Source organism: Aphelocoma coerulescens, chromosome 8, assembly GCF_041296385.1.
Source record: "Aphelocoma coerulescens isolate FSJ_1873_10779 chromosome 8, UR_Acoe_1.0, whole genome shotgun sequence".
NCBI lineage: Eukaryota > Metazoa > Chordata > Aves > Passeriformes > Corvidae > Aphelocoma > Aphelocoma coerulescens.
In genome coordinates this window covers 27940409-27958195 of record NC_091022.1, presented here as the reverse complement: position 1 = coordinate 27958195, position 17787 = coordinate 27940409, and the positions used below count along the sequence as shown (strand labels likewise).

Sequence of the window (17787 nt, the reverse complement as noted above, 5' to 3'; positions counted from 1 at the left end):
ATACTGTTAATCCTGACTGTATGAACAAGGCTGCGGTGTTAAGACGGTGCTTTCTCATCAGCACCGTGCAAATGGAGTGATAAATAAGGCCCCTGATAGCTTGGAAAGCATTCGTTATTACTCATCAGACCGCATGTGCTGAGGCAGTACAAAGGGTAAGCGGTCCCTACGAAGGGAGGTGCCCACCTTTAGCATACTTGGTACTTGTTTCACTAATTTTAATACAATTAAGTGGAGATGACCACATCAGTACGGTCATAATGAAATCCCTCAGTGGGAGATCTGAAGTAATGAGGAGAGCACACAATTTGTGACTCGAGGCCATTTAAAGGAGTCTGTGTGTTTAATTGGCTTAATAAAATTAAGATCATGAATGAGGCTGTCACTGTAACGGGGTCCGCCGAGGCAGGCTCAGGACCTGAGGGCCCGACCCCAGTGGTCCAGCAGGGCCCAGGCCCGCCTACCCCAGCGAGCGCTCCGGGGTGCCCAGCCCGGCCTGGGAGCGCGCGTCCGAGCGCGGCCGTGCCATCTGCGGAGCTTCCTTTCCGTGGCCGCGGGCTGCCGGAGGATGTGTCCCGCAGGTGTCCCTGCGGCTGCTGCCCCTCCGGCGCACCTCCGGGAGGCGGAATGCCAGCGGTGGCCGGGTTCTCCGGAGCCGAGCCGAGCGGGGCCCGCCCAGCGGGGCGCGTCACGGCGCGGCGGCGGCGCGGCGGGGCGGGGGCGGCGCCGGCCGCAGTCGGCCCGGGGCGGGCAGCGAGCGGCGCGCCGGCTGCGCGCACCCCGCACACGGCGCGCTGCCACCGAGGGAGGGAGGGAGCGAGCGAGCACCATGTGCCGGCCAGCGCTCGCCCGGCTGCTGCTCCTCCAGCTGCTGCTGCTCAAGCTGCACCTCGGCAAAGGTGGGTCTGGCGCGGCTCGGCCGCTCTCCCTCAGCGCCGTGGTACCCCGGCTTCAGTGCTGCCGGGGAGAGGGCGAGCGTCCTGCCGGCACGGGCACCCCGGGGTGTGCGGCCGCCCGCTCGCCCCGGTGCCCTGCGCGGGGTTTGGGACCTGCGGAGGGCCGGGCACGCTCGGGGGTTGCGACCTGCAGGAGCCGGGCACGCTCTTCAGGGGGCGAATGCAGCCCAAGCGTTGGTGACAGGAGCTGCCACCTTTAATCCCTTTCAGAGGGGATTTGTGTCTCATCAGAGCAGCGCGGCACCGAGTCTGCAAAGCAGATTTGCTCCGTTCTCCCCCCGCCCTCAACTTTAGTTGAGTCGGGTCCCTTTTCCCGGGATGGCGCCGATGCCTGTTCCGCCCCGCGTCCCCAGGTGTCGGTGCGATTTGCCCCGGTAACGGATGCGCAGGAGGTCCCAGCATCGCTGCGCTTTATAATTTTTCTTTGTCTGTTGTATTTCGGGTTTAACGATCTTCTATTCCCAGGCTCCTCTTCCCTCCGCCTTTAAAACAATGCGGGGAAGCACAGGAATGGCCCCTTTTATCCCTGCACAAAGCAGCTTCGGGATCGCCGCCGTGCTCCTGCGGAGGCGCGTCTCCCCCAGCCCCGCACCGAGCCGCTGTGCCCCGGCGAGCCCAGCCCCGCACCGAGCCGCTGTGCCCCGGCGAGCCCAGCCCCGCACCGAGCCGCTGTGCCCCGGCGAGCCCAGCCCCGCACCGAGCCGCTGTGCCCCGGCGAGCCCAGCCGCAGCCACCACCCTCGGCCGGCTGCGGCTCCCGGCGCCTTGCCCGGGTTGTCCGCGGGCGGCGAGGCGGCCCCGGGATGCCCCCGCTGCCCGGCCGTGGGAGCGCGCCCCGCTGACCCAGGCGCGGCCTCGTGTCTCGCAGGCGCCGTCAAGGAGTGCGAGGAGAACCAGTTCCAGTGCCGGAACGAGCGGTGCATCCCCGCCGTCTGGAAATGCGACGAGGACGACGACTGCTCGGATAACAGCGACGAGGCGGATTGCCGTGAGTGTCCGTGCCCCGTACGGCGGGGCGGGGGGCCGGGAAGGGCGCGCTTCCCAGCTGCGCTGCGCCTCTTTTTTATGAATGAATGAATGAAGTCGCGCCGTCCCCGGCCGCGGCTCCGATTGGCTGCCGGGAGCAGCAGATCCGTGACGCGGAGCCGCGGGGCAGCGGCTCCTCGCTGCCGGCTCGGCCGGGCCGCCCGGCCGGAGTACCCGGAGCGCGGCCCGGCAGCGCGAGTCCGGCGGCAGCCGGCACCTGGCAGCTCCCTGCCCTCTCCCTGCCTTCTCCCTGCCTGTCCCCTCGCCTCCAGCAGTGTCTCTGCTCAGAGCGCCTAAAAGGAACAGCGCAGTTTGTGCCCCTGGGCAGATGTTAAACCCCGGAAGAGCCCGTGCTCAGGGCCAGTGACAGGTTCTCCTGTGGAACGTTGCTTACTCATAATCATCCTACAAGATGTGGGGTGGGTGTGAGTTTTGTGTTTAAATGTGTTTGCAGTCAGGGTGAGAAGGGAGATGAACAAGTACCACTACTTGGCTTGGTAGTGTCAGCCATGTAACACTGATTCCTTCATAGTGTAAGGGGAGAGCAAGATCTATACTTTCAACCTTGAGAAGATGGCACTCTTTCCTTCTCCTGTGGTGTGGCCCTGGTGTGTATCAATGGAAGCCCATAAACTCTGGGTAGTTTGTAGAGTTGTGCTGTTATAACTTGGCTATTACTTTGCTTACAGCTTCTGACAGCCTGGGAGAATTTGTCTCAGCTGTGGAGCGTAAGAAGCATCTGTAAAAGAAATTACAGAGTCTAAGTCTAGAAGAGAAGTATCTTTAATTTGGAGTTTAAAGTTGCCAATGTTGTAGCAAGTACCACATCTCTTGAATTATCTCTGTAGAATAATAGGTGCTGAATGTGCATCAGGTGAATGAAGTCTTCAAAGCTCAAAGGCACAGCAAATATATCAAGAAAAAGTCACTGGTTATGTGTTTTTCCATATGTGACTATCCAGTTAACAGCTTCACCTATAAGTCTGTTCCGGGTGATATTCGGGGTGAAATCTAAGTAGATTACTTTAAGGAGAGCTAGGATTCCCAAACTCTTAAATTATAACAAGATGTTCCCCATGAACAAAACGTTAACACTTATTTCTGGTGCTGTTTTTATTCAGAGGACTTGATAGGCTTTATATATGCATAGTTTTATGATCCAGGGAGTTAGCAGCACTAGTTAATTGAGATACAGATACGGCTTTTACAGGAATTATAATGGCAGTATTTAGAATCAACTTAGATTTGGAATGTGTCCAATTGCATAAGGCTCAGGGAAACCAGGGGTGACTGAGAACGACCTTGGACTCTTGTGTAGCCATAACTGGGTATGTTTTCTCAGAAGTGTCTGTGTTTCCTGAGAGAGACACTAATCTGTGGAAGCACTGGGAATCTCTGAGAAGGTACATAATGGTGTTTGTGAAGCCTTCTATTTAAAACCTCTGTGCGCTGTTGTACAGAGACTTGGTGAACTGCAGGTGACCTGTGGGCAGTGCTTTCGGAGCTGCTTTTCAGAGGTTGGGATCATGGCTTGAGGAGCATCTTGAACAGATTCTGCACCCTGCATTCAACATTGAAGAGTAAGTTTGTGTCCTGAGCTCTTGCCCTGAGTGAATGAGTGGGTCAGTATCTGGGCTGCTTTTTTATTTTCTCCTTTTCCTTGTGATCAACCCTCTGAGCATTGTGTCAGAAGAGAGAGTGTAGAACAACAGGCTATTGAACATCATCTCGGTCTGAATTGTGCTGTGTTAGAATGCTTATTGCATCTGATTTAGGTTTATTTCAGAGGGTTTTTATAGTTGTTGGGTTTGGGGGTGGTAAAAATATGTTCCTCACTTTAATCTGAATTTGGCATTTATTACTGATTGGGGATCAGACTACAGAAATTGCTCATGGACTGTTAATTTAGTTCAAGCTTTGCAGTTGCTTCTTCACGCAGGCTGAAAGATAAAAAATGCATTTGTCATTCATATTTTTCTCCCTTAAATTGTTCTGAACACTGTTTTATTTTGAAAATGCATACTGCTTTTCAGCATATGGAATGTTTGGAGTTCTATTCACTGGGTGAAAAAATACATTCCGTGTGTTTTTGCTTATAGATACCGCCTCTGTTATCACTGCTGTAATAAACAGATATTTATTTTAAAACTATTTTATGAACATATGCAGTGGAAGAAACTGTTCTGGAAAACTCAGCATGCCAGAGTGGTGATGGAGAGGGAAATGAATATGCAGGTAGCCTGCTGGCATTGAGTACTGATAAGGACCCTGATAACCTCTGTAATTACTTGATGATTCTTTTTCCCAGAGCTGATAATGTATTTGTAATAGCTCATTGCTGCTTGTGTGTATCCTCCCTTGTTGAAGAGACAGGATGGTCTTTATCTGTGTGAAGAATTGGTTTATCAAACCAATTCCTTATGGGAGATGGTCTAATACACTGGAAGATTTTGTAACCGAGAGTATCTTAAATAGTTCTGGAAGGAGTTGATTTTATTTTTTGGCAGGACTCTCTGGGCTTCCTACTAGAAATTGTCTTTGCGTAAGACTGAATTTTTGTTTGTTTTTGTTTGTGTCCCCCGTTGTGTTGTGTGTCCCATGTCTGTCCTCATTTCCCTCCCCCCCCCCCATCCTCCCTGTCCCCAAGATTTGCTGGCATAATGTTGGCTTTTTAAAGAGAGTTTTGGATTCTAAGGAGAATGTTTCAGTAATCAAACTGTATTGCATCCTTGGCATTTGCTTCCCACTGAGTAATCCTTTTCTGTTGTGGCTGGTAGTTCAACTTATTTACCATAGGACCATGTGAGTTAATATAGCAAACATTAGACCTGAAGCATGAAAAAGTAATGATTTCCAGTCTTGGACAAATCAGATTGGTCAATACTAGTTTTTAAGGTGTATTAAGTTTATCCAGGACAGGGTTTCTCGGCTGGCAAAAGAATGGTAGCCAAGGAGCCTGCCAGGAAGGAGACGGTGCTCGTTTGTGTGTAGGCACATGACTTGTGAAGTGTTAACAGGAGAGAAGGAGGAGACACTAATTTGTGTGCATTGTAGAAATATATAAAAATAAAGCAGTAAACAGATTGCTTAAATGTGAAGATGCCTTTTTGCTGTCATGTTTGCAGAAAGTTATACTATTTTGAGGAAAGGAAAATAAAAAGGGAGTAGAGATGTTCCTTAAAATGTATCTACGAAAAGAAAACTAAACTCCAAAGAGAAAAACAGTGGAAGTTACATTGTTTGGATTGCTGGGGAAATAAAATTGTAAACTCTGGAATAAGAAATCTTGGGTTGCTATTTCAGAGTTTAAACCTGTCTTAAAACCATTTGCTCTGCTCTATGAAGAAGGATTTGCTTGAGCTCAGTCCAGTCTGTGTAGGCCTGGAAAGACAAAATCCCAGTCACAACTTACAGCTTGCAATGCCACGAACTGCACTAAATGTGGTCCATACAATGAGGACAGGGCTCAGGACAGTTCTGAACATGATTTCTATAGATGCATTTTAGTCCTTCCCTGTGATGCGTTTTCCTCTTTGGAAACTCTGGAAAGGCAAGACTGACTCTTGTAACCTATTTCAGAAAATGCTTGCAGATGCACAGTCATCAAGCCTTTTTTTGTAACGGTATAGCAGCAACTTTAGAAAACATCAAAGCTACTTTTGTAGTGGGAAAAGTGTCCAATCTCTGAGGCACAGTGTTTTACCAAAAGCACTGTTTGCTGAGGTACTCAGAATGTGGGATACTGATTTTTTTTTTCTATGTCTCCCTCAGGAAAGGTAGAGGCTGCAGAGCCAGGTCAGGCTAGGGATCCATGTGCTTGCTGTGTGTCCAGGGTGCTGCTGCTGTGTGACACATCACCCAGAATGGAAAATCCTAGAGAGCTGCTTCAAAGGGGGAGTGGCTCTTGGAGGCTTTTTCCCCAGTTTTACAAGTCTCTTCCTGCTTGCCATTGTAGCCAGCAGAAAACAAGGAAGACCTTGCAAACTGCAGCCACACACAATATATTTGACGCAAAATAGGAACTTTTACTTTGATAGTTATGTTTGATTTTATTTTTCTCATGTAAGTAGGGTTCACATTATCTTAACCCAGACCTGAATGTGGGTGAAGGAGACTGCAAGACCTCTGCTTAAATGTTTCACTGTTGAATAAACACTAAATGTGGCAAAGAGTATAGTTGCAAAAAGCAATCAGTAGCTTAGCCAGTTTCCTAAAACGAAACACAAGCTGTAAGATCACTTCAGCTTTGTAATACCTGCCTGCAGGGGGACACAGCCAAATACAGAATTACTATTTCTTGTTTAAAGCTCCATTTTCCACCTTTGCACTGGTATCCTTTCTGTGGTGTTGCTTGCTGGTGAGGACGGTTCATAGGGACATTTTATAGAGAGGATCAAGGCTGCCTCAGGTATGAGATGCAGTCTGAAGGGAGTTACTGTTCTAAAAACTGTTTCCATGTGTCCAGCATGCAGGGTAAGCATGTGGCATCAGCAAACCTCCCAGACCTCAGCCCTTGCCTGCCTTTTGGCCACAGAAGGTGGCTCTGTAGCTGAGACACATTTCCTTTGCAATTGGGAGGAAGCACTCCTGTTCTTCCACTGGCTTTGTAGAGAGAGTCTGCGGAGTTTGACTCCTGCTGCCTGTGTTTTGAAAGCCCAGGGGGCAGCCTTGTGGTCACTATGCTTTTCAGTTTAGATTTCACTAGACCTGGAATTTGGGAGTAAAAATATATTAAAAAAAAACTATTTGAAAACTAAATTCTGGGTCCTGTGCAGAGTTAAGTATGGTCTGGGTGGCTTTGAAATGGAGGAGTATAACAGTGTGCCACGCTTGCAGGTTTTGGGGCGTGACCAAGTGACACAGTAGGCACTCACAACTGCCACATGTATTCTATGACTTTTTGTCCTCTCTTATGCATTGCTCCAATTTTTCTTTATGTTCCGTGTTGAGCCAGTATCCTGCATGCTGAGTGATTGCTGCCTGCCACTCTGGAGATGCCTGTGCCCGTCGCCACGTGGAGTTTTAGGTTTCCTTGATAAATGCATGGTCATATGTCCTTGATTATGTCAGTGATAGTTTAATAGCGTTGTGTGGCCAGCCTGCATGCTTATCCCAAAACTGGAAGCACTGGGAAGGGTGGTGTTGAGAGGCAGGGCTTGTTTGCTTGCTTGTGTGGCTGCCGCCTGCCTGTCTTAGTCTGTTCAGGGTTCATGTCCACCTTAGGCTCAAAACCAATTTACTGATTTCTTATGTTCCACAGTGAATGTTATTACTCATTTATCTCCATTTTTCATTTTACTGTTTTCTGCTCTGAAGAAGCTAACTTGCATGTTTTTGAGGGCTGGATTATCTTCCCTGTTACTGCAACCTGCTGCAACCTTTATGTAGAGAATCAAGTTTTAAGCACACGCCCTTCTCCATTTCCCTATTTCCTGGCACATTTTCTTGAAGAGTTTTATCTATTAAGCAGTCTGGACGCAGACTGCTTTCCAGAAGGTGGTGATTTCTATCAGATTCCTGCTCATGGTCTGGGAGACAAAGAGAACTGGAATGGGAGCACTGAAAAGGCAGAAGAGAGAACTGGGGTATGTGGGAGAGCCACTGGGGACATGATAGTTACAGAGGGAAGTGAACTTGGTTTTATGGAGTGCTGCTGTGCTATAGCAAGAAAGCACAAGGGTTGCTCTAGATACAGTCACAGGAACAAGCTGTGAGCTGGAAAGCTTTCCTGAGGTCAAGGAGAATGGGAAGAGTGAATATAGTTATTAAGTTCAAGATGGAAATTATGAAAGTTCAGTCAAAACCAATATGACTTGTTTTTTTAATCAGAGAGCTCAGAGCTGTCATTTCAGAGGATACAAATGTATTCTATGTTTTGAGCCAAAGTAGGTAAACTTCATCCAGATCATTTTAATGTATAAAGATAAAACAAAGAAGCTGTGGCTGCCCCATCCCTGGCAGTGTTCAGTGCCAGGCTGGATGGGGCTCTGAGCAACCTGGTCTAATGAAGGATCCTTAACAGGGGGTTTGGAACTAATGGTCTTTAAAGTTCCTTCCAACCCAAACCATTCTGTGATTCTATGAAAAGTCAATGTAGACCAGTCCTCTTGTGTCTGCAGTGTTCTGGACCCAGGCTTAGCATAGGTTAGAGATGTGATTTTTGACTAGTTGATGTTAAGAGTGGAAGATAATTTAATATTAATCAGAAAATATTCAGAAGTTAATTCAAATTGCAATTATGAGACCAGAGAAACCAAGTGTAATGTGTGGGTGAATTTATCCAATACACCTACACTAAGAGATTGCCAGTGCTAGAAATAATTTTTCTTGACTCCATTGTCCACCTAAAGGACCATTAAACACTCTGTTACACCTGAAAATGTCTAACTACTGTTGATTCCCTCAGCTGTTTCTAATACAGCAGACACCCAGCTTTTGTTTCTGCTGGCTTTTTCAATGTCATCAGCTCTTTTAATTCACTGACAAATCTACCATGTCTTTGGTGTGCCTCAGAGACTGATGTGTTAGGGATGTCTTTGTGGTAGAATTGATTTGGTGTGAGGTTCTCCTGGTCCTTTTACTGGTGACTTTCTCTACATCTTTCCCATTTTCCCATGGCTTTTCCCTAGTAATTTCAAAGATGGTCCCAAAGCATGTTGCTGTTCAGTTCTGCTTTTCTGTGTCACTACGCTTTTTTGTGTCTGCCTTAAAAAATGCTGTAAGATGTCAATTTTTCTTTCTTTTTTTTCCTTTGCCCAGGAAAACAAATCAATGAGTTGAGTTTGGGTGATGGAGATGAAGATTTGGATTGCTGCTTGTTGTCTTATGCAGTAGCATGTCCTCGGCAGAAAAGGAGTCTGCCTGCCCTGGTGCTCTCCGCTCTCAGTGCAGACAGCTGCTTCCAGCCAAAGGGAAATCCTCCCTATTTTATGGTGCATGTGCGGGAAGTGTTGGAAAAGCTGAGTGCAGTTTTTCTAACTCTCTATTTTGCATTAAAATTATTAATATTTAGATACCCACAAGGGAGGGGGAAAGGGTAAAAGGCCCTGTGATAAAATTAATGCAGATTTTCTGCTCTGTGAAAAATTCTGTCTGAAATGCAAGTGATAAAAACCTGATTAGACTTTAAAAGTTACAATAATACTGTAAGCTAGTTGAGAAATAAAACTAAACTCTTCCAAACTGAAGTAGTTTCAAGAGCCAGATTTTAACCTACAAGAAGCCAGAAGATTTTTAAAGCAGGGTTGTGAGCTCTGTCACTGATGGTCTTTCAGGGTAGGATATCCTTTTTCTTGCCATAGTAGTGATGCCCTGGTAGACTGTGCTTCTGTTGCTGGCAAAGACCATGACTTTTCTTCCCAGAGCTGAGGCAGATCTGGCAGACCTGTGCCTTTCTCCTCATGAGGAGGTGAATAAATGGTGTTGGAGCTCTTCTGCACCAGAGTGACTCGGTTGTACAAGAGTCAGCAGCAGAGCCAAGAACAGAAGTGAGGCCTCCTACCTACCAGTCCAGTGCTCAACACACACAATTGCTCCTTGCTGAGGTACCTGTTGGACAAGTGGAAGGGTTTCACTTTTTCCTCCAGGTTTCCTGGTTATTTTCAGCCTAAGCTAAGGCCTGGCAGTCAGTCTAACCTCACACTTAATGCCAAGAGCAAGTGTTAGAAACTAGGAGAGAACAGGATTTGTAGCTGGCTTAGAGAAAGGCTTACAAGCCTTTGGGCTGCAGCCATGTAAAGTGAGTTTTATTGCCAATTTTTTTTCTTAGATGTTCTCTTTCTGATACTTCAATATTATTAAATGCATTATTAATATTTATTAAATGCTTGAGAGCATGTGTGGCACCATACCAGGACCGAAGCAGTGAGGGACTCAGTTTCCATGGCAGCAGGAGCACAGTCCTGTACTTGCAGAACCAGAAGGACTCTTTTTGGCAACTGCTCTCTATGCTGTGATTACTTTTTCTTTTTAAAGATAGATATATAATTTAAAATCTAATTCATTAGTGCTGCAGAATCTTGTCCATGCTGAGTGAGAATTTTGCCTGCTGTAAGTTTCTTTATCTTTTTTTGGAGTTCTAGCTTTGTTTCTGTAGCTTCTGTGGGTGTGATTTCTTTTACTTGCAAAATACTGAAAGGGGTAGAGTGTGTTTACAGTTCATGGTAATAGATGGAAATTTGAAATATTACATTGTTGTAGACTTCTTTCTCTTTACAGGTAGCCTATAGCATAGATTTATCGATTAAAATAATTGTTGAAGAAACTGGTGTGTACAACTGATAGTAAACTCTTAACTGTACTATGCCCCTCATTTAGATAACTGCTCCAGTTCCAGGTTTTAACTTTGTATTTTATTTTAGTTGGCCTTGTTTCATACTTTTTTCATGCTTCTTTCCTTGAACATATAATGTGTAGTATGATGTACACTTTGTGATACTTTGCTTTATTTCAAGGGGTGAATTAAAATTTTCTTTTAATCCCAAGTCTTTGTCCTGCTGTGCATTACCTTAGTTGAGATCTTGTGTCTGTCTTTGCTTTCCATGTATAAAGTTAATGTGATTAATTTCTTCGGTGGCTTTTCAGGCTTTTTCTATTTTTGTTGTTCTAGGTAAGGAAGGTTGTAGGCATCTTTCCAAATGTGTTGCATGGATTTCCTACAATAGATACCAGCTGCTTGGCTTGCTGTTTGAACAGTGATTGTATATCAGTAAACCTTGCTGGATTTGCTGGACGTGTTCCATTGAGATATGATGCTATTCTGTGAGATCCGGGGAATAGTTAAGAGCATAAAAAACCATAAACAGCAGGAGTAGTGAATATATTTGCACTGTGAATAAGAATTTCGGGTGTAAACGTACAACTGTTCCTGGAGACTTTTCATCCTGAATCATGGTTGCATCTATAGAGCTACTCATAAACAGAGAAATGGCCCAGTTTCTTTGATAGCAAATGTCAGTGCTGACTGATGCAGGCCAAGAAATACACCTCCTGCCTCTGTAACTCAGAGCTTCTATTCTTGTTTGTGTAGTTGTGTTACGCTCATTACACATTTGTCATCCCGTGGCTGCTTAGCAGTTCAGCTTTCTATGAATGTTCCCCATACAAATGGGCTAAATATTATTTCAGGGATGTGAAAATCGATGCTTGGGGAAGTTACCCTCTGCCCAAGGCTGTAGAGTGATTCAGCAACTCATTGTGGACATTAGTGGCTCATGAAGAAAGTCCCCAGTTTTCTTTTTTCTGGTTCATTATCACATTGTTTTACACAGATAATCATGTTGCTTGGATTAAATGACTGCTCAAGGACTTTGCCTTGGCCTTTGTCATATAGAGTTTGTAAAATATTTAGAAAAATCCCAGTGTTGAGATAACTCACTGTTTCAAAATTTTAGTGTGGGGTCAAGTGCAAGAAATGCTTCAAATGGCTCACTTCTTGTATTTAGTATCTGAGACACAGAAAATACAGGTGTTTGAAGAGGAGCATAACATTTTTGTGTTTCAAAATGGACTTTGTTTTTGTACATTCCAGCATATCCTGAAGCATAGCCTATGTACAGACAGACATCACTGCAGCCACTTCTTCTGCTGGCCAAAAGTGCCTGTTGTGAGACTGCATGTGACAGACTTTTCTTTTGCTAAAGAGGCTCTTTCCATTCTGTGTATTTCTCTCCAAGCCTCCTTCACCTCCCGCCCACACCTTGCTGTTATCTGAGCACGAATGACTGAAGTAATTTATCACTTGTGCACCCGTTCCTCCATAAATTATTTGTTATGTATCATTTTCTGGAAGAAACCAAGATAACTGAGGGAGTTTAATTTGCTATTGTTTATTTTATTGCTGCTACTCTTTTTCCTTCTTCCTTCCTCATGTAAAACAACAAAGATACAGTTTAGATTGTGCAACTCTGAAGTTTGCACAAGGTGGGCTCGGTACATGATCTAGGAGGGGTAACCTATATGTGCACTGTTCTTTGGCAGGTGATAAATAAGGGGTTTCAAAGGGAACCTCTGGACCAGTCTCTGCCAGGATCACATTGGTGTGTTGAAACTGCTTTACTTCAAGCTCTTTGCTGGGTGATTTCTGTTCCCCCTTTTCACAGGAGCTCTTTTAACACAGAAATCTGTCCTAATTTTTATAAAATAATGTGTTATCTGTGTTTGCCCAAGGTGCCAGTGCATGTTGATCCCTGAAGTTAAATTGGGATTAACAAGCTGTATTGACAGGTGCTGAAAAGAACCGTATCTGTCCAGTTCTTGACTGCAGGGTCTCTGACTGTGGCATGGCACTTCAAAGAGAGTGAGTGCAGAGCAGGGGAGAAATCCTGGGGGCCCCTTTCTGGAGGGAAATGGTAAATAATGTACTTAATTTTTCTCCGTGGTCGTGGACGAAGGTGTGCCTGAGCAATATGGAACCTTTCCCAAGCTTGTACACAGCATCTCATTGCCTTGTTCTTCCTTCCAGTCTTTCCCCATGAGTTTGGCCATTAATTCTCATGTCCCTGTTTCAGAGTGCCCATCCTCAACAGCAGTGCACAAAGCCTTTGTTAACACCTTCCGTAGCTCAGGCATAGCCGGGGACTGTGCAAAGCTTGGCTGAGAGCAGCAGGCATTTCTTCACATTTGATTATGCACGCAATCATGTGAATATTGCAAGGCTCTATTTGTGCTAATGCTTGTAGAAAGGATTCATAATTCCTGCACAAATGCTGTACTTCAGCTGGCAAGAAGCTGCTAAGTTCACCCTGCCCAGATCTATTTAGTTAATTTACAGTATTTTTAAATTTTGAGACTGAAAGGCAGGTTGAGGCTGCCAGGGTGACAAGTATTGGAGATTTCAGAGCTGCTGTGGAGCTCCACATCTGCCTACTGTTGATTCCAGTTCAGGGCAGTTGTGCACCAGATTGTTGGGCACACAGTGAAGTGCATTGGCAAACAACACCCCGGGAGATGCGTGTTCACAGAACAAAAGCCATCGCTGTCACTGAGCAGTTCTGATCCTCCAGCTTTCAAGGTCAGGACTGAGATATTCAGCACCATGGGAAATGCTGCATTCCTGCAGCAAGAGTCAGGGTAGTGCTGGGGATTATGGAGTCCTTGTCTTACCAGGGCTCTCGTCCTGGCAGCTTCATCCCTGCCTGCTCAGCACACTGGAGGAGTGTTTCAAGAAAACCTGAAACCAAAATGTCCTTTTAGGAGACTGTTTTCTTTCCTTCATTCTCCAAGCAAGCTGGATAGCTGTCAGTGAGTTGTCCATAATAATAAGGGTTGAGCAGTGATCTTTGTTGCTTACTAGTTCCTTTTTTGAGCTGTGTTGTGCAGGCTTCATCATCATATCACAGGGTTAATTTTAGAATGCAAAAAAGATGCTTCTCTGACAGTGAAAACCACCGAGGGGGAGGAAGGCAGCCAAGTACAGGACCTAATTTTCCCCCTTCCCACAAAACTGTTTCTTTCTTCCTGTGGGGGAGTGCGAGTTTGAATGTGGCATTAGAAACATATTCAATGAGGGGCTTAGGGCAGAATCTTGCTGTGTTGTTTTTGAAAAGGGTTCTCTCCCTGCTACTTGTTTCTACTGAAGTCATATGGGATTAGGTTTCCTGCGAGGAAAAAACAAACCTGATGAGATCTAGAACAACAAACTGGAATTAATTTAATTTATGGCCATTTTTGGTGACCGTGGTGCACCTGAGAGCTGGTATAACCTTTTCTGGAGATGGTTGGGGGTGAATTCCCTGTAGACGAAGCGTTTTGGTGCATCAGCTTGACTTTTTACATAGAAAAAGGGCATGTGTAAATGTCACTTTTCTACAGTAATCAGTTGGGATTATCTGCCACTGTGTTGGGTTTTTTCCTCTGCTTTTATAATAGCAGAGATTTTTACAGCAGTTTGACATGTAAGAATGATGAAGGTTTCGCTCTCTTACGTTGGATAAATTCTCGTCAGTAGATGATTCATACCTATTAGGACTCTGTGTATGAGAGAGTTGTATTTCTTATTGGATATAAACAGGAAGAAGGAGGATCTCATTTCACTCTGAACTGCTAGAATTCAAAATGTTAAACGATGAGTGTCTCGGGATTTGGGGGAGATATTTGCTGTGTGTTCCGCTCTAATTAATTGCGATGTTTGGTGGGGGTTCCTTACTTTAATCTGCGGACAGCACCATTCCCTGACGTTGAAAGTTGAAGAAAGAAAACATCTTGTCTGTGTGAGGGCTCAGCCTGATCTTGCTGCTGCACAAGTCTCTGAGGAAATGCTGATTGGTTATTTTAGATTGCTGACTAAAACTTGGCCCTGTAGCTTCAGAGCACAGACCTGACCCTCTCCCTGCTGGCGTAATTCTGTTGAGATTGACGTCTCTTAGCTGGAAAAGCTGCTGCTGTGGGCCCAGAAAGGCTGAAAGGAGATGGATTTATGTGGTCCATGAAGTCCTGCTGAGAGAAGAGCCCTGGCTGGCCTCACTGAGCACAGGGCTGTGCCCAGGTATGTGCCCATGTACATGCCCATGTACCCTGCCATGTGCTGGCCAGGGTTTCTCCACAGGGCCACCCTCACCAGCCGGGCAGAGCTTCACCTCGAGTACATTTTATCTCCTGAGGTGAGCCTGTGGAATAATGGTAAGGGGAGCACTGTTGGCAGTGGAATATGCTGGATAAAGCATGAGTTTTAAGTGATATTTCAAGGGATCTTTGTTCCTTCACAGTTACAGACACAGCTGACAATAAGAAACCTTTCCAAACTCAAAATCAATGGCTTCAGGCCTGTGGTGTTCACAAAATGTTTTCGGCAGCAGTTTTCACCAGGGTATTACCCTGTCTTTCTTTTAGCTTCCAGAAGGGCATAGAGCATCATTGTAGAGCTACAAAACAAGTTCTAGCCTTGGACCACTGTTTTGTTCCAAGTGAGGATTAACTGCTCTCTAATTCTATTTTAGGGGTGAAAGTACACTTTCATTCCATTCCTGATCTCATGCATCCCCCAGCTACAATGTTGTGTGAGGACTTGACATTGGCAAGCCATGAAAATAGAAACCATCCATATTTTATTAACCATTCAGTCTGTATCCAGTACATATTTTGCCTGTGTTTCCTGGTGTCCTGCTGAAGGAAAGATCAACCACAGGCATAGTTTAGTCTGTGATATCCCTAGTTTTATAATGATCTTGCTTGCAATTTTGATATCTTAAAAGTGCCCTCTTAGGCTGCTTATTCTGCATTTACAGCTCTGCTCTTTGGTGGAAAGGGCCAAGCTCACTCCAGTGATGGATGTTGTGTTATTCTATAGCTAAAGGAAGTTCTTCCTGTGCTAAATTTCAGGTGTCTCTGCTTTCTGGAGCAGAAAGACCCAGAGCTCTCAGTGTAGTACAGCTGCAGTGTGTAGGTCTGAACTTTTAAACAGGAGGTCTAGAGGTGCAGGAGATCACAAGGTTGACATGATATTTAAATCTTATTGAGAGCCTGCTTATGGCAGTAAAATCATCACTGTGGGTTTGACTTTGCCAGTGCCTCTGGTGTTCACCCTGCCTTGAACAGCACAGCAACTAAAATTTCTCCAGGCTTGGCTTATAATTTGCAGCATTATCTGTCAGGGCAGGAATAGACACAAGGAAAATTCTTCTGTCCCACAAAATGGAACTATTGCCTGGGTTGAGTATTCCCAATCAAAGCTCCTTGCCCTGCTGGACAGTATTGTAGCCTGCCTGAATGTGGCTTGGAAAGCCTCAATATTATTGCTTTAATCCACTTGCTTACGAAAAAACTTGAAGTTCATGTTCTGGTTTAGATATTGTGCAATATATTCAACTGACAAAAAAAAGCAAAGCAAGAAAACCCCAACCCTGAGCCATTTGGAGAGGTGGTTTTGCCTACTAAGCTGCAGGCTATTAGATTGCACAGCAGAACTCTTGGGAGCTCAAAGTGAGTTTATTGTTGCTGTATGGGTATTTAGTGAGTCAGTGTAAACCTCTAATTCTGTTACGTCAGCAATGCAACTTTCATCCTGCTTTTTCAGTACCCTTTCTCAGGTAACAGTAATAGGATTTGCCTGTAATATGTAGGTACTCAAACACTTCCAGGATATTAGATTTTTTGTTTGACTGCAAAAAATGAGCAAGAAGAATTGCCAAATGTGAGTAGGCACTCTTCATCTCTATCACTGCTGTGCACTTGTTTATAAGTGTATAAACTTGATGGAGATTTGTTTTGATGAGCTTTTGCCAGGTTGGCCTTTTGTTCCAACAGCATTATGTCTGAGTGAGTGAGTCAAATAAACTGCCTTGGAGTTTTCCAGCATGCTGTCTCTCCTCCAGATGAAGAGCAGGTAATCATGACTCAGTCCTGCCAAATCTATTCTATTACAAAGTATTTCTAGGCAGGTGACTGTAGAGTAAATCTGTACTGCTCTTGTAAGGATCTTTGCTCACAGAGGCTTCACACAGCCATTGCAGGGACAGTTTTCAGGGGACACAGGCAGGCAAGAGCCAGGCCTGCTGAAGGGTCATTTGGGTGCTCTGGGCAGTTCTGTCCTCAGGTCTCCAAGTGCCTCCCTGTGCAGAGAGCTTGTAGTGGCAGCCTGCTTGGTTGGGCTCCCACACTGGAAGACAAAAGAAGCCTAAAGAGAAATAAAATATCACCAGGGCTGAGGATGAAACTCCTGTGCAAGGTCTGGTGAGGCAGCCGGAAACTCAGCTGTTACTGAACTTTGTGGTTTTAATAAATAAGGCTTGTTGAGAAAATAGGCCCAATGCAGAGAACCCATAAAGGGCAGAATGAGGATGTGATAGGAAAGGCAGGCTGAGAGTTTTGACAAAACATGTCCCTGTTTCATCAGGCTCTGTGGTGGACTCTCCCTTCCTCACCCAAAGCAACTGTGCAAACTCAACCTCAAATGTCATCAGAGGAAGCACTCATCTGGCAATGTTTGTGCTCGGGCCTGCTCGTTCTGTAGCCTCAAACTGCTGACAATGATGGTGTGAGGGTGTTTTCTGTACCACATAGACCTCACTGGCTCCTCACTCCCTCCCAGCCTCACACGGTGCTGGTTTGATCCCAGCTGTGCCACTGTAAAGGTGAGGGGCTTTTCCCACCTCAGGGCTGAGTCTGATGGGCTGATGGCACACTTACTGGAATTTGCCAAGCAGCAGATGCCCAGCAGCAAAGCAGGACACCTTTGCATTGATTTATTGTTGCTATTTTCCATGTAATTGACTTTGCATGCAGAAAACTATTGCTGTCAATGCAGAGAAATGGAAGGGTACAACTGCATAACAGGAAGGTATTTCTCTGCTGCAGTGAGTAGAAATAGGAAAGTAAAAATGCCTACTCTACCTGTCTGATTGTTAGTGGGGCAGATAGGCCCCAAAAGTAATTCTAAGGTTATCCTGTAAATGCCTTACTTTTAAAAATGAAAACAACAAGTCTCATTATAGCCATCGAGGGTATGCATAGAGAGCAGGGTACCTAGGTGTATTAAAATGTGCCTGATCTGGCAGGAGCAGGGACTTGGTATAAAATCCCTTTCTAAGTTTTCACTGACAGCCTCCTTCAGCTCTCATTTTCCCAATTTGCCTGCTTGTGAGATGGGAAGTGGTCTGTCTTTACTTTTGTAGAATAGTGCAGTTGATAAATGGTCAAAAGAGTGGAAGAGGAGCTTGGTATTGCTGTTTAGTTAAATGTGTGTGCTTGCAAACAAAATCAGCAAGTTGGCATTTGGTCAAGAGAAGCAGCTTTCAAGTTTAGAGGGACGGACTTCTGAATCCAGTAAGAATATTGAATGCAACCCAGATGGCGTCCTGGAGGGAAGTTCT

At 45.4% G+C, this 17787-nt stretch overlaps 1 protein-coding gene across 2 annotated transcripts in view; it reads left to right on the top strand.

Annotated features, from left to right (window-relative positions):
• The first annotated feature begins 757 nt into the window (after positions 1–757).
• Positions 758–17787, top strand: part of LRP8 (LDL receptor related protein 8) — a 174671-nt gene continuing 157641 nt past the window's right edge. For both annotated transcript variants that reach the window (XM_069023448.1, XM_069023447.1), the window contains exons 1-2: positions 758–899; positions 1824–1943. In XM_069023448.1, coding sequence (XP_068879549.1) covers positions 830–899; positions 1824–1943 — 190 coding nt within the window. In that variant the 5' untranslated portion in view covers positions 758–829. The remainder of the gene's footprint in view (positions 900–1823; positions 1944–17787) is intronic.